Source organism: Oxyura jamaicensis, chromosome 10, assembly GCF_011077185.1.
Source record: "Oxyura jamaicensis isolate SHBP4307 breed ruddy duck chromosome 10, BPBGC_Ojam_1.0, whole genome shotgun sequence".
NCBI lineage: Eukaryota > Metazoa > Chordata > Aves > Anseriformes > Anatidae > Oxyura > Oxyura jamaicensis.
The window spans coordinates 20,360,690-20,377,811 of NC_048902.1; the positions used below are offsets into that span (position 1 = coordinate 20,360,690).

The following is a 17,122-nucleotide window of genomic DNA, read 5'->3' on the forward strand; positions in this document are numbered from 1 at the left end:
GGGCCCTGTCATCGTGTAACAAAGTGCATAAACATCGCATAAGATGCAAGCTATCTCTTGATTAAAATGTTTTTTACTTTGAATTTTTGTTCTGTTTTCCAGAACTATTCCATGGCAGTCTATCTTGTAAAGCAGCTGTCCTCTACGGTGTTACTGCAGAGGTTGCGAGCAAAAGGAATACGGAACCCCGATCATTCTCGAGCACTAAGTATGTCTGATGCACTTCTCATTTAAAAAGGAGAAACAGCTTTTGTAAGCAAAGATTTGAAATAGAAATAGAAATACTAACCGAGGCTTGGACTTCCTACAATTCTCTGAGTTTCGAGAAGCTGATAGTGGTGTTCTTTGTATTCAGTTCCAATTCAAAGACTCAGAGGCTTTTGTTTGTACTAGGAGCCAGTCCAGGAACCCTGTTGACACTGTGTAGGGAAAAATGCAAGAGAATCTCTTTCAGTTCAGTCATGCTGGCTTTGTTTCTTCAGAATACAACAACTGTATTTACATAGTTAACTGGTAATTCAGTACCTCGAGCAAGCTGAACTAAATGGCAAATGCTGAACCTTGATGCCGAAGTGCTGGGGGAAGGTCGTCGTCAACACGATTTCTGTTCCTTTGGCACGGTATTGTGGTGGTGGAGTGGGCTCCTGGAGACAGAATCTGGCACAGTACTCCCCCCACTCCCCTCCTTCCACATTTAGTGTGAGGTTTGCTGCTTTGTTGTTTTCTCTGACAAGTACACAGTGGTATAATAAAAATGCAAACAGAATCTGCTACACACCGTTCTTTTAAAGGGAAAGGATGAGAAGACCAACACCTGCCAGCAACTGTTGGTCAGACTCGTTTGTGCCCTGCTGGGAGATGCTCAGATAATGTGCGTTGTGCACAGCACAGGACCTTCCACAGGAGGGAAGAAATTAGCCCACCGGTAAACGCAGTGCTACAAAGACAGTAGTGTATAGCACTGGGCATTAGCTTGTGCTACTGCAGGATGATGCACGATGCACGAAAATCCAGAGTTTTTTCAGGTGGCTTCTACTTTTTGTCTACAAGGGGACAACGGGTGTAGGCACGGTTTACAGAGTAGGAAGAATGTGGGCCCGTGACTTGTTCATTTAAACACAAGCTGCTTATAAAACAGTCCTTATAGATAAAAATAGAGGTTGGGTAGAGATGAGAGACTTCTGTAGTGTTACTATTTCACTGCAGTTATTTAAAACAAATTTTGTCAGGGTGCTTCTGTAATTTTCTGTTTCTCAATTTGCTTTTCAGTCTTGAATCACAGGGTTGCTTGATGAGTTTTTACACAGGCTTGTCCACGTTAGAATTACCCATGTTTTTTAATGCTCTTGAAGTTATCAGTAGTGTTAATGTTGCTCATCTTGTTGATGGATTTTATATAACTTCCAGCTATATGTTTGTGTATATATGGAAAGACACATCTCTCTATAAATATTTTTTTCCAGTGATCTTGGTTTAAGATGAACTTTTGCTGCTTTTAGCTTAAATTATCATTTATGATCTTTCTAGACAGTAAAGACTACTTATATTACATATTCATTGTGCAGGTTTGAAACAGTAGTTACTGCTGCTTGCTTCTAGTAGATATGGCAAAATGTTTAGCACAGTTTTAAATTCGTTTTATGTCATCTGTTTTTTAAAATCCACTATAAAGTTAACTTTTTTTTCCTTTCAAATAACAGTTAAAGAGAAACTGACCGCAGATCCCGACAGTGAAATAGCAACAACAAGCTTAAGAGTTTCTCTTCTTTGTCCAGTAAGTGTTTTTAATACCCTCACAACTGATCTGATTAAAAGGAAAAGTAGCTGTTCACAGACAAGTGTTTGGTAGAGGTTAGCTTGTGCACTAACTGTGGGGATGGGATCCTCTACTGAGCTTAAGCGTGTGGATTGGCCCTGAGCAGATGGGTATTCCCTTTCCTTGAAAATGCTATTCAAAATTACTTGTAAGCATACATTTAAATCTATCACTAGATCATGTGAGTGTGCAGCTTGGGTCCTTGGTGCTTGGTTGTGATAAAACCACTCTCAGCGGTAAGGTAGGTGGATCTGTCCGTTAAAAACAGCTCTTCAGACGGCGTCTGCAGCCAAAGAGTTGAGCATCTTTTAACTGAAGTTGATTATATGCATGTGTACACTTAGAATATTTCATCATCTTAGGTGAAAAATGAAGCAGTGTTCTAGAGGATGTTCAGACAAAATTTGTCCCAACTTTGAAGTGGGAGAGTCTAATTCCAGTGACTGGAAGTGGCAGGCTTCGTGTTTCTTGACCTGTTAATTGTTTAGTGGCAGGCTTCGTGTTTCTTGACCTGTTAATTGTTTAGCCAGCTACATGCAGGGATAAGCAGTGGTTCATACCTGGGTTTGTTATCATTGGCTGAACCGCACAGTACTAATATTACGTGCGCTTTCTTTTAAGCTTTGTGACATAGTGCTATTCTTGTTGTAAATATCATGCACCTTCAGAATACTGAATTGTTCTGTGTTGATTGACACATTGTCTTTATTGCAGTATAACTTTTTAACCTCTCGTCAAGATTAAGGATGCATCTGTTTCCTGGTTTGGCTCAATCCACTCAAGCTTGACACGAAATTCTCAGTTCTGAAATCTAAAGAAAGTTGACTTAATTTATTCTTAGAAAATGATTTTTCAAGTTACTAAATACCTGCTTAGGCTCTAACAATGTAAAGATAAACTTTTTACGAAGCAAGCCTTTTATATCTAAAGGCACATTTAACACAGTGGTTACCTTTTTTTTTTAAAAAAAGGTAGATTATTATACATCTTTGTGTGGTATTTGCACAGTCTTCAGTCTTAGGACTTACCATCAATGTTAATATGGAGAACTGCAAATAACATATTTACCTACAAACGTGTTCTGTCTTTCTATAAGATTTAGGAATTGCTTTTAAGATAAAATCCTGATCTGTAAACTTAAAACCTCGTAACTTGAAATCTTAGAAACATATGACCCTATGAATCACATCGAAACTACTGCAGATGTGGAACGCTGAAGCGTTTCAGGTCCACACCTGGTAGGTAGTTTTGCTGAGTCTCTTTAGCTGAGTTTTTGTTGTGCAGCAGGTACTTTGTTATTCTAGAAAGTATCGCAGCGATAACCCCGCTGCTTTTTACGTCATTCTTCAGGCATGATGTTTTGACCACTTTACTAGTTTCAAATACAGACAAAAGTAATGATCAATTAGTGGGAATTAAATGACTCTAAGAGTTTAGAAGTGCCTATGTATTAATTCGTTAGCCTAATCTTCATGCATCTTCTGGAATTACTTTTTTTTTGTAATTAGTTCTTTTGCTTCAGCCATACTTGGTTTGTCAAAACTGCCGCTTCAGGCAGTCGGGTTTCTATTCCGCCTTAAGTTTCTGACACACTTCAGTTTGCCCTAATTGTGTCCATTTGATTTCCAGATGCATCTTTCCTCTTGCTGACTGTGATTCAGATCAGTTATTAAAGCAGGAAGATACAGGATGAGGCATTTGTAAACTTGCAATCCTAAAACGTGTCAAATTCTACTCTTCTTTATCGGTTTTGTCAGGGATGAAAGCAGAATACTAATCAACCATTAGGCTTTAGCTTATCAGGAGGCCTACCTTCTTCAGTATTTCCTCTTTAAAACGTAGTTCTTATCTGATAGACATACAGTCTGTGGCAACGTAGTTGTCTGTCATTTTAATACTGCTTACAAAACGTGCATGCTTGATTTTTTTCCAGCACGTTCCGAATTCTGTGCTGTTTGATCTCACTGTAGCTCTTGGAATAACCCATCACTGCAAAGCTCTTTGGGACAGAGCCTGGCCCTTTCAAAGTGTCCTGTGACTAGAAGGATGGCTAGCAGGATTCAGACTGTCCTCGGCTCTGAATGCGATTTTATTATAAGCTCCATATTTTCACCTGCTGGTTCGTAATCATTTGGCTCAGGCAGAAATTTTGTCTGTATTTTGTGCTCGCTTTCTAATGCTTGAGTGGAATGTGCATGCTTTGAAAGCATGCATTGAACGTTTTAGTCTCCAACAGCAGAATCAAAACTTAAAATATAATGCATCTTTGGGTCTGTTGATGTGGAGATGCTGTTCCTCGTGTCTCATTCATTATGGCTGTGATTCTGTCATGTTATGTACATGTGTTTACTAGCAAAATAAGTGAAATTGGATATCTGGATAAGTAAGAGTGGCAGATTTAGATTTTATAACGTTTATTTTGCCCTAAGAAAAAGCACAGAGCGAGACAGCTTCCTCCGAATGTGTTTTGGATTGCTGCTGAGCTTTTTTTAGCACGGAGGCCTGCTTTCCCTCAGAGACCATGTAGCACAGAGAAAAAGCTGCCCTTAACTGCTGGCTGAATCTAAGGATCAGCAGGCAAGTAGGCTGGGCTGAATCTGCATTTCAGGAAGGCACTTGGAATCATGTTCCCCCCTCTTCCCCCCCCAGAATAAAAATAAATAAATCCTCAGGCTCAGCAGGACCAAATATTTAGCTGAACAAAAATTCCAAATCTAGCATCTTACTGTAGGTTTTGCAGCGTTGTTTACAAATCCTTAACTCCTGTTTTGGGGGCATTTTTTAACACGAAGAGATAGCAATGTTTCGTAAGCTAGCAAAAAATAATAATGAAGTGTTTCTTTGGCTGATGAGAGGCAGGGATCAAACAATAACAGTATTGGGAAAGAGTTTTTCAAAACTTGGGATGCGTCCTTTCCTTTACGACCTTTTCTTTTGTCAGTCCTGACACAGCTTGGCCAGTGTGGCAGGGCTGATCCGGGACGGTCAGTGCCAAAAATGGGGAAAGGAGACCTCGCTCGTTAACGCTGTGTGTGCTGTTTCTGTCCGCGTGTGTACAGCTCCTGTCAAAGCCAACTGCTGCGTAGAAGTTACAGGCGTGGTTCTTGTACCAAAAGGTTGTTGTTGTTTTTTTTTCCTGGTTTAAATCTTTTTTTTTTTTTTGTTTACTTATGCAGGAGTATTTGTTCTCCCCGTAGCACGTGGTTTTGACCTGTTTGTTTTTCTTTTGCATCGCACAGAAGCATCCAGGTTTTATCTCCGCTACCCTCACTCTTGCTCCTTGCTGAGCAAGGAGACTCTTTCTGTGCCCAAAAGACAAATGAGCCATTGACCTGCCATCTGGGAGATAAGAATCCATAACAGACATGGATCAGGGGGCCTCGCTTTGTTGGGGGTTGATTATGTGATAGAAATAATGTGCTTGGTCATGGATTTGGGGGGAGGGGGTGCCAACCACATGGCACATCCAGCACCTCCTGCTGCCTGAGCTCTCCAGCACCATTACTGCAGACTCCCCAGGGAGTTCTCTGCTCCCCTCCCATCTGGTGGCAAGTTTTGTGACAGTGACTGAAAGCCGGGGGGGGGGGGGAGGAAAGAAAAAGAAGTGATATCTCGTAGCTGAATCTGCTGAGAACAGGGTGGAGGGATTTCTGCTTACGGGAGATGGAAATAAAAAAGTGCATCATGGAGGAAGTAGTGGGCTGTGAGGAGAGCCTTTGTTCTTGATATTGTTTTTAGTTTTTTGATATTCTGAGATTGAGTGCCATCCTGTGGCACCCGTCTTGTATTGCTCATAATCAGCATGCATGACCACCTTGCTTGCTTCAACCAAACCAAAACCAGTTCCTCCTCACCAGTTCCTCATCCTAGCTACTGCTGGGACCGGCTGAAGGTTTTCAAATGAAGTAATCGTGTGTTTTGGTCAAATACATATAACTTCAAAATCCCTGGTATAAATAATTCTTAAAAAAATCACTGTTTTTGTTTTTCCCCCATGGAGGGAAAACTCCTGTTTAGATGTTGCTACTTCGTAGTTTTAGGGAGGTCGGTTAAAGCCCTTCCGAAGCTGCAGCCTAAGCACTTCACCAGCAAACAGCTGCTTGGTTTTTGATAAGAAAAAACTTTTTTTTAAAAAAATCTGATTAATGAGAGAGGGCTTCCACTGTCTAATCAATCTTGCATTCGTTGTAATCGTATGTCAGTGTTTGATGGTTTGGGTTATCATTGACCTATCTAATCCAAGTCAAGGTATTCCTGTTCTTAAATTTACTCTGAACACCTCCTGTGTGTAAGCACCCAGCTGTGCTTTCTGTAGGAAGCCTGGGGAAGCTCTGCTGGCCTGCAGACCCTCGCTGTCCTCCTGGTCTTTACAAACATGAAGGAAGAGTGCTCCCCATCTGAAAGCTTATTTTGGAACTTGTTTTCTCCTGTGTCACCTTCCACTAACATTTGCAGACGCTTTATAAAGCTGAAAAGATGTAATGTGTGATAGGGGATAGTCAACCGTTTGCATTTTACATCAGAAAAAGGCAGGAAAATTTCAGGGTAACTCAAGTGTATGCATAGCAGTGGTGTTTATAACAGGGGAAGACGCATAAAATAGCTTCGTAATAGTTAACAGGTGTGACTAACTTCAAGAGTAGTCACTTTCTGACAGTTCCTTGGAGAAGATAGTGAAAATAACAGAAAAAAAGCATCAGGAAATGAGCTGGAACACTGCAAATGCATTTCTGTATGCTTGCTTCTGAGTGCAAAGTTGAATTAGAGTAGTGCCCCGATGGATAGAATGTGGACAGCAGTTCGAATACACACTGTCAACTGTGAGTGAACAGGAGAGGGCTGACCCACGTTCACCAGATTTTACAGCGCTAACGATCATGGAGAACTATTTTCTGTGGTGTGTCCGGGACACTGGTATGCTCCAGATGGCTGGTGGGCTCTGCGTGTTGATGAGGGGAGTACGGAGGATGTAGTCCTCAGTATCCTTGATCAAATGTAGATGAAAATTTTATTTTTAGTAACATTTGTGTTGACAATCAAACCTACATATGAGGAAGGAGGGAGTAATGTATTATGGCATGTGTTCTAATTGAAACTTAAATTTGTGAGTTCCTTCTCAAGTAAAATTCATCCTGACCCTGTATCTTTTCAGACAGAAGACAGAAAAGCCCTGCTTGTTAACTTAATGACCAAGTGATTCAATCTTGTTGGTTTTTTTTTTTCTCTTAAAGCTTGGTAAAATGCGGCTAACTATACCATGTAGGGCCTTGACTTGTTCGCACCTGCAATGCTTTGATGCCACTTTGTATATTCAAATGAATGAAAAGAAACCAACTTGGGTTTGCCCTGTCTGTGACAAGAAGGCTCCCTACGAGCATCTCATTATTGATGGGTAAGTACAGCGTGAATCAAAATGAAGGGTGTAACTTACACTTTGTGTTACTGCATTCGTGCAGTACAGAATACGTTGCTCTGCAGTCTTGGTTATCTGGCTATGAGCTGCTTTAAGCTACCACATCCTTTAATTTCCCTGCTGTTAAGAACTACTGACGAGTTGCATTTTCATGCAGTGTTCTGGAAGAATTGTGGTGATCTGATTGTTACAATTAATAGTAATGAAAGGTGTTGTTTTCAGTCCCAGGTAGACTTTTTGAGCAATTGTGCCTAAAGGATGGTTATTCTTTTTAACATTCTATATTTCTGGATTTCTAGGTGAAAACAGCACACTCCTCCCACTTCTTTTTTTTTTTTAATTTGGGAAAATGGGGCAACCACACAGATCTGACAATTGATAAGACATTCATGTTAGATCAAATTGATACTGCCACCTTGCCCCCAGGATGTACATGCGATTTCACACTTGAGGGGTTGCTATATAGAGAAAGTGACAGAGATTGATTCCCTCCTACTGGCTACCTGCAGAACATCAGGAATGCAAGTATTGGTCTCACGAGGAAACACTAGAAACAAATTCCTGGGTTTGCAGTTTGATTCCTTAGACAGGAGCCTTCTTTCCAGAGTGTGATTAAAGGAGGAGAACTGGTAGAGTATCCTGGAGAACTATGTATGAATGTTTTATGGAGAATAATAATAATAATAAAAACTGAAAACCACCCACAAGCCTTTTTGGAGACACTTAAGGCTTCCACAGGCTGCTTTAGATTCAGGGAGCCCTGGGCTTACACGTCTTCTGCTTTGGATGAAGGAACTGTGGGGTTCCTTCTTCTAGCTTTACAGCCCGTGCCAATAAAGGCTAACAGTAAATAATTCAAGCAGTGGTTCTCCCTTATTTCTTCTTGTGTTGCCCAGTGTGGGTGGTGGCATTTAGGTGACCTAGCAGCAGCATCCCGGAGAGAAAGTTCTTTCTAGAAAATCTTTTAATCTGGGAAAAAGCAAACTTTCTCACTAATTAAAGCAACACTCTTTGCTAGGCAAGAACCACATGAATAGTCTTGGTCAAAAGCTGGAATTCCCTCTGGGAGTGATGTTGTGCCAGGATCCTAGACGCTTTAGGAGGCACAGCTAGGAGAAGAGTCTGAGTTTAGATTCCCATGCTCAGATTTAGTTAGGAAGTTTTCACTTAAAAAGGAAAAATAGGAAATGCTAGCCTTGAAATATTCAGCTGTAGGGATTGCTTTAATTACTTCTTCCGTTAAATATTGTTGAATATAAATAGGAGTAACTAAGATTTTTCATTTTTCCTTCATTTTGGGGAATGGAGGGTTCTGTGTTGTGAGATCTGGAGGATCCTACACCTGTCTCTTAAGTGAATGTGCAGATTTGTATTTTTTTAATTTATTTTTCAGTAATTCCTTTTCCTCAAGGAATCAGATAAGGGAAGGTTAGAACAACACAAGTTCTCAAGTCTTTTTCAAAACTTATTCAAACTTACGCTAGTAATGAAGATCCTGAATTTACTGAATTAGAAATGAGCTCAGCTCTTTTTGAGGGCTAATATTAAAAGTTTTTGATCAACAGGTTGTTCATGGAAATCCTGAAGTATTGTACAGACTGTGATGAAATTCAGTTTAAGGAGGATGGGTCGTGGGCTCCCATGAGATCAAAGAAGGAGGTGCAGGAAGTAACTACATCTTACAATGGAGTTGATGGTAAGTCGTGTTTTGGGACATACGGACTGAATGTCATACTGTTGAGCTGTGCAGTTGCTGGTAATCCTTTAACTTTGATACAAGGTGCTTATTTCTGCACATTGCAGATTTGATAAACATTTGTGGGAAACATTGCTCGAGTAATACCTGTTTGGGGCTGACGTTACCTTTAAGGTATAAGCAATGTTATATAACTTTGTCTTCTATTCTAAGTTGTAAGCTTTGTGCGTGAAGGCATAGAATAACCGTGACATCACGATGATTGTAGTGTTGTTGTAAGCTACAGCTTATATTGTTGGTTGACTTTGTACAGGATGCATAAGCTCTTCCGTGGAACATCAGGTGTCTTCTCACCAACAATCAAATAAAAATAAGAAGGTAGAAGTGATCGATTTAACCATTGATAGCTCTTCAGATGAAGAGGAGGAAGAACCATCTGCGAAGAGAAGCTGTCCTTCCATATCTCCAGCATCACCGTTGAATAATAAGGGGTGAGAATTAAGTATGCAGACCAAAGCAGAGAGAACATATTCACGATGGAAATGTTGATGAATTTCAAGAGAAATCATACCTAAAAGTTCTGTATTCGGATTATATCCTAAGTTAGAAGTTCATAGCAGAGGAATTCAGTCTCTTCTCAGAAGGCCTGAAAAGATTGCAGTACAAGAATGTTACATATGTTGTACATAACAGAAGGAATCATAGCTATAACGTTACATATGTAAGGGTTATACAGCACGTAAAGTTAAATATATACAAACTTCTGTAGTTGTGCAAAAGTAACTGAGTTGTTAGGTGTGTAACAACACAGGTTTTTAATTGCATTTGTGAAAATGAGTATAAAATCATGCAAGAGGTGATGGCTTAGAAGTATGTTTTTGTGAGTTGGAAAGTGGTTTTGTTACATGGAGAAACAAAAGCAGCACATCTGGAGAGAGCAATGAGAAACAACCTTGGGTGTGGCATGGGAGTGTGTGGGTTTTGCCAGTGACTACTACCAGTAGTATAGTGATAAAGTATGCTGGAATAACCTGATTATACCTAAGTAGCCAAGCTGTTAATAGCACCGTGTTTACACAAACATGTAGGGATGAAAATTGAGGCTAAATCTGAGGGATTGTGCAGACTCATTGAGGTGCTGGAGCAGCATTTTGTTACTTTCCAGTGAAGCTTTGAGATTTAGCAGGGGAGTTGTTGAGCATCTCTCGTGATGTTCATTACGTGTATTGAAAAGTTGACTTGGTGTTAAATTTGAGAATAGGTATAGCCTGCATGGGACAGCAATAAATCTTTCAAAAGCTGTACTCTTAGCCTTAAAGTCAAGATTACATTTTACACTCATAACAAACCCTTGTTTCTTCCAGCATTTTAAACTTACCACATCAAGCATCTCCTGTGTCAAGAACACCAAGCCTTCCAGCTGTTGACACCAGTTACATCAATACATCGCTTATCCAAGACTACAGGCACCCATTCCACATGACACCTATGCCTTATGACTTGCAAGGTAAGCTGATGGCTCACAGCTGTAAGTACAGCTCTCTAAGCACTACTATTACAACAGGATTTAAACAGTCATTTTACAATCCAGTACTACAAAATATTATTTTACACCCACAGAAGATGGAATGGTACTTTAAAAGACAGTAAGTTCAGGTTAGTATCTCAAGGTTTTAAAAGCCTGACTTCAAACTTCCTTCATTACCAGAGACTGCAAGAAGTGTCATCAGTTTTATGCTGATTACATTTATTTCATCTGAAAATAGGGTGGAAAAAAATGGGAGGTACTTGTTTTGAGAAGCTGAACTTTTTTTCTTTGGCTCTTTACAGGTTTAGACTTCTTCCCTTTCCTGTCAGGAGACAATCAGGTAAGTTGAGGAGTATCAAGTCATATGGTAATTTTTTTTCTGACTTTTCTGATAAGGGCTTGCTGGCATGAGGAAGGCGAGGAAGGAGCAGACTTATGGTGCAGGTGCGAGTGCAGGCTGCAGCTTTTTCATACACAGAGAAACTGTAAGCAAACATAAGCATTGCCATCCTATGGGTGTAGGATAAGGCATAAAACAGATAAACACTTCTCAAGGGTTTTAAGCTAGTCATCTGCAGCTGGACCTTTAGGCATGGCTGAAGGTCATTCTACAATACAACAGCCACCTTCTGAATTTTTCAGACCTTACATCTGGCCTCTTGCTGCCTGATGGGCCCCACCACTGGGACTCTTGACAGCCCTCCACGCAATTCTGAGAGTCAGGGCAGCTCTGTTTTTTTTTTTTGGACATCTTTTGCCTGTTCACACTGTTTGCCACTTTTTTGTAAGTGCTTACTGTAACAGGCTGGATTGGTTCTGTCTCCTCCAGTTTTGGATACCAAACAGATCATTCTCAAAGGGAGTTGGGGTTGGCAAGCCCTATCATTTGATTGCTTTTCCTCCTGTGCCTTCAAGAAGAGAGGGGGTCTGGGGTAGTTCACCTTCCATTTTCTCCCTTCGTGTCTGTTCTGCAATGTCAAGTAGGAGAATTCTATTAAATGTAGAAGGGATACTTCCATAACGTAACTCATTATGACCAGAGCCTGTGTAGTAGAATTTCAACTCAGAAAAGCTATCTTGATATTCAGTAAAAACACAGACATGAGAATTACTCTGAAATGAATACTACAGAAATCTGGCAAAACTATACCAGTACATGAGTGTCAGGGAACAAGGCCAAATACCTGCTTGATGTTTCATCAAAGTGGAGAGAAATATCAAGAGCAAGATTACCTTACAGGTAGATTGCATTTAAAATCTGATTCTTGATAGCTGAAGTTCTTGTGTTTTGGGGGCTGCCTGTCAAAGAGTTTTAACTTCAGACAGCCCTTGCTGCCTTCTAATGGGGTTAAACATGCTATTTCTAAATGTATTTTTCATCGAAGTATGCTTGCCTCCACCAGCAGTGATTAGCACATAGTTTCACCAGAAGTTGGTGACTTCTGAGTGGAGGAGAGGGATGACAAAATGACTTTGAATTTTGGGGAATTTTTCCAACAAGGAATTTTATGAAGAGGTAAAAGAGTGCTGCTTCTTACAACTTCTGCTTGGGTGTCTTACAATACTGTTACTTTTCTAGTGTTTATTCTCACTAATGCCAGTATTTCCAATTTCTTTTGGATTCAGAAATCGGGCTGCAGAGGTAAAAGTTCACTGCATCAGTCCACTTACCTTACAGAAAGGTTGAGTAGACAAGCTGGTGTGAAGTCCAGAAGCTGTCAGAGCTGTAGCTTACAAGTATATTCTCTTGTGCTGGTCTGAATCAAAACTCTGCTGTCTGAAATGTAACCTGAAAATGTTGTTTTTCCCCCCCCAGCATTACAACACATCCCTTCTTGCTGCTGCAGCTGCGGCAGTTTCTGCATCAGATGATCAAGAACTCTTACACTCTCGTTTTTTCCCATATACTTCATCTCAGATGTTTCTCGATCAGCTAAATGCAGGAGGAAGCAGTTCTCTGCCAGCCACAAATGGTAGCAATAGTGGCAGTAACAGCAGTCTTGTTTCCTCCAACAGCCTGCGAGAGAGTCATGGTCATCCAGTTGCAAGTAGGAGCAGCACGGACACGGCGTCTATCTTTGGTATCATACCAGACATTATTTCATTGGACTGATTTTTGGAGCAAATGAACTCGTTAGAGGAAGTCTTTGTGCTTGATTTTACTTTATGTTAGAAACATAGACAAGTTTTTTTCCTTTTTTAGGGAAAAAAATTTACATGTACAGAGAACAAAACTATATTTTCAGTTTTACTTTTGTATATAAACCTAAAATGGCCTCGCTGGTAAAAATAACAAAAAAAAACACAAAAACAAAAAAACAAAAACAAAGAACTTCAGTTCAATTTTATGGATGCTGAAGATTTTACACTTGTGCATTTGTCATGTGAATTACTTTTTTCCCCTTAGTTTGGACACAAATGGCATTATTTTTCTTCACAGTAACATAAATGGGAAAGGAACTGAACTTTTGAAGTTCAAACTTGTAGGAGGATTTTTATTTTTTTGCCTCTTAGAGACATTTATATATGGTGGTGGAATCTAATTCCCCCATCTCACTTTTAGTGCGGATTTTATTATGCTTGAAGTGGAATAAACCCTACCCAGCCTGTTCCATACCATTCCCTCTGCAGGACATAGCCTTTCAGGACTGTGTTTTCTCATTTCTGGTTCTATGTGACCCTCAGTTCAGATGACATTTTTTTGGAACTCCATGCTTTAATCAAGCATGTTGCAAGCTCGTTAGTGCACCAATTATTCTTGAGGGCCAGACTCAATAAAACTTTAGGCTGAGAAATTACTTGGCTGTGCTTACGTGGGACAAGACAGAATTTTTTTATAGAATCTAGCCCCGAATAAAAGCATTGACATATTTGACTGTAGGTTTTTGTTTCTGATAACTTACTATGAAATCCTTTTAAAATAACTTAAAATCCTAATCAAAATATTAAGCATGTGTCAGTTTAACTTTGTGGAACTGCTTGTGCTTTCAAGTTAGCCATGCGTGTATAAATGGCCTGCGGAACCGAGGCCTATCTCGTTCTGTCTGGGAAAACCTACTTTTAGCTGCCGTAGATCAAATTTCTGCTTAAAAGTGAACTTTTCAACAAAAGGAAGAAAATACAAATACCAACGCACTATTGCATGGTTTGTGCAGCTGGTAATGGTTTTGGTACACTGTCTCTTGGTTTCACATTCATCAAAATTACGTTGATATTAAATGTCCAATGCGAGTCTGCTAAACCAAAAACCAATCCCAAATGCCCTACCCTGCACTTAAATGAATCTCTGCCTATTGAAGTCTCTTAGGGTAGCGGGTTTCGTATTCAGTTTTCTCTTTTTGGACTTGCAATTTACCGATTTCCCAGTTTTTCAGTACGTTTATGTTGAACTTTTGAGCCACACTTCCTGGTTTCCTTTCTGTTTTTTTTTTAGGTTGTGCATGACATAGGAAAATCTTTTTTTTTAAGAACTGGTGGATCATTTGGGCTGATCCGTTCTTGTTACAGAGAGAAATGTGTAAATAGCTGGAATGCAGTTTTTCAGGAGATTCTTTAAAGTAAGAGTGGGGGGAGGGAAGGAGGTGATTCTCTTGCGTCCCAAAGTCCACGTCAGAGAGAGAGAATATTTCCTCTGGTGTGAAAAATATTTTTTTAACTGGTTGAAAGTGCAGGTAACAAGTTTATCAGGAAAGAGAGTAAGGAATACTAAAAATAGCAGATTGTTGTCTGAATTTTTAATGTCCAAAACTGTTGATTGCAGCTAGTTGCTTTGAGCATTGACAAGGGCCACCTTTTGCCTATGAAGTTGTCTCAAAATCTTGCATTACTTAAAAAAAAAAGAAAAAAAAAGAAAAAAAAAAAGAAAAAAAAAGAAAAAAAACTTTAATCCAAGTAGCATTAGGTATTGCTGTATGATCAGTTGTATGGTTATTTGAAAGGTTCACATGATTATGTGGCATCAAAATTGTTTTTAGTGTTTTTACAGCATCCCTCTGCCACTAAATAGTTGACTTGAATTTTGAAAACAAATGTTTGTGTTTATATGTATATGTGTGTGTATATATGTATTTATAGATCTGTGTGTGTGAGTTAAAAGTGAGTTAAATAGTTTTTTCCCATGCATGTGTATTTCATACATATCTGGCTGATATATATATATATATTTCACCATACACCAGTTTTATAATTTATTAAATGTCAGTTAAAAAATAAATAAAAGGATAGAAAATGGGAAATACTTATTTTTTAAACTCAGTCTGATTTTGAAGTGATTAAACCTACATTAGGAATATGCCTCATACATTTTAGTCATGAATACTAACCTGGTAACTTCAGAGCATATGCTTTGCTATAATACCTGTTGTAAATCTGGAGTAACTCCGGTCCTTCCTGACTGCCATCTGTGTAACTGGGAGCGTGCGTGTCCCCAGCTGCTGGAGCACCTAAGAGAAATTCTGGAGAGCTTTTGCCGATGATTGCACAACGTTTCCATTGACTGTATTGTTCAAGGTGAGCTGAAAAACAGCTTGCGTCAGTTTTGACGACGGTATTAAAATCTTGTTAATTCACATATAAAATTAATGGTGGCAAGTGCATGGTAACACAGAATCTGGCACCTTTATGCCTGTGTTAGTTTCTGGAAAGTGAGGTCAACTGATGATGTCTTCCACTTCCTCACAAGTTCCCCCGAAGGGAAGGAAGGCTGCTCAGTTCTCTGCTAACTCATTTTCTAACCTCGTTGCTCTACAAAGAAGGGGGAGAAGTGTTCTCAAGTCCTCCTTTGTGGTATTAATCCCGTATGCTTTGTGAGTTTTCCTACTTCATGCTAGGGTGTTCTTAATAGTTGATAATTCTCTGTGCCTCTGACCACAGTTAACATTACTTGGTAGAAGTCTCGGTCTGAGTTCTCGAAGTTCCCTGCAAATGTATCTCCAGAAGTTAATCCCCGTTAGTTTGCAGTCACGGAAGACGCAGTAAGGTGACCCAGCCCGTGCCTGGCTTACAGTGCTGCCTGCTTCGCTGTAGCTTCCGAAGCTTCTGTAATCCTTGGACTGGTGGCTTCGTGTCCTCAAATCCTTCACGAGAGGGGTTTGGGGTGCGCACGAGTCCGCGCGATGTGTGTAGGTACAAATACACATGGCATGGGTAAGTGCTGCTGTTCGAAGAGCAGGGTGGAAGCAGCTTTGAATCACTCGTGGGCATTACTTGTGTGTCTTTTGAAAGAAGAATATACTGAACTAAATAATCTAGAGCGTGCATTAAAAACACTGTGGTCCTTCCACAGTTAGAGGCGAGAGAGCGATTCCAGGCTTGCCCCTTCCTCTCCACAGCAAGGGTTCAGTAAGGCAAGGGTTCAGTAAGCCTTCCAAGGACGGGCTGCCTGATAGCTTTTCCTTGGACTGTCTTGGAGCTGCCTCCTAACGCAGAGCTAAGGACTGGGAGGAGAACACATGGGAAGTTAATTCTTTGCTGCAGTTCAACATTTCAGGGTTTTAAGCACACTTTAAATATTTCCAGAAAGGGTTTTGTTTCGTCAGCGTAACTGTTCTTTTTTTTTTTAAACAGAGCTTAGATTTCTAACAAGGGAAAATTGCTGGTGGTCCCCGAAAGTGCTGCTGTTAATTGTTTTAATTAACAAAGGGAAAAATGTATATAAGCAGAATATTAAAATTACCATTAATTCCATGAATTTAAATCTGTCATTCATTGCCTTAAAACTTTCTCTTAGTTTCCATACGGCATGCCAAACCAGTCAATGGCTTTTAAAAATGTATAGTAGACCAATGTCAGTTTGTATAAAAGTACCAAGTGAAAATATTTATTATATGCATTGGAAAAAAAAATGGTTTACCTATTGAATGTTACCTGTTTATGTAGAAATCTTTAGATGTAATAAAAAGCATTCAGCTATGTTGTGTTTTCTAAAAAAAAAAAAAAAAAAGGGGGGGGGGGGGCTGCAGGGTGCTCTCTGTGAACTCCGAGTTGCAGAGGAGCCTCTTGAGCAGGAATGCTTTGCTTGGAAATGTTTTGTGGCGTGGAGTGGTTCGGGCTTGGCTCTCCAGGCTCTGACAGTGCTGCTTTGTTTTGTGAGCGCGTGTGAAGTGCGGTTTCCCTTTTTGCTAGCTTTTCTGCTTTTATTTGGGTAGTGTTTACCCAGCCAGAGAGGGCAGTAACAGCCTGCCTGATACAGATGTGTTCTGCGGTGATCCGAAGTGATTCTGTCTGCAGCTGAGCAGATTTGTTAATCAGCTGTTCTGGTCAAGAGGGAAGAATTAAGCATGGTGTTGGGTCATTTCTAATTTGGCTATTGATGCATATTGGAAACATGCTTCTGAACGAACTCGTTTCATAAGTTAATTGCACTCACTCAGAGCAAGCGAGGGTCTTGCTCCCTTGCCCCGTACGAAGCACCAAAGCTCTGGAGCAGCTCCGGCGGGCAGGAGGCTGCAGCCTGCGGGTGGACTCGGAGTGCCCAGAGGGTCTGCACCAAGGTAGGTGAGGTTTTGGCCAAGCATTGAGATGAACGGGGCGTAGCGGGGACAGCTTCAGGGAAACGGTGTCCCTGCTATTAGCTGGAACCTGCCTCTTTTCTAGGGAATCCTGCCTGTTTCTCTGTGTCCTGCTTCCCTGGAGTGTTAGCAGTGTTGAGCTGCTTGCAATGTTTGTACT

The 17,122-nt window shown here is 40.3% G+C and overlaps 1 protein-coding gene across 3 annotated transcripts in view; it reads left to right on the top strand.

Annotated features, from left to right (window-relative positions):
* Positions 1-16,363, top strand: part of PIAS1 (protein inhibitor of activated STAT 1) — a 55,761-nt gene extending 39,398 nt beyond the window's left edge. For 2 of the 3 annotated variants that reach the window (XM_035335658.1, XM_035335659.1), the window contains exons 7-14: positions 103-208; positions 1,701-1,774; positions 7,048-7,208; positions 8,795-8,925; positions 9,239-9,416; positions 10,290-10,432; positions 10,756-10,793; positions 12,270-16,363. In XM_035335658.1, the coding sequence (XP_035191549.1) occupies positions 103-208; positions 1,701-1,774; positions 7,048-7,208; positions 8,795-8,925; positions 9,239-9,416; positions 10,290-10,432; positions 10,756-10,793; positions 12,270-12,566 (1,128 nt within the window). In that variant the 3' untranslated portion in view covers positions 12,567-16,363. The remainder of the gene's footprint in view (positions 1-102; positions 209-1,700; positions 1,775-7,047; positions 7,209-8,794; positions 8,926-9,238; positions 9,417-10,289; positions 10,433-10,755; positions 10,794-12,269) is intronic. The other variant, XM_035335660.1, reaches the window with a different exon arrangement.
* The last annotated feature ends 759 nt before the right edge of the window (positions 16,364-17,122 follow it).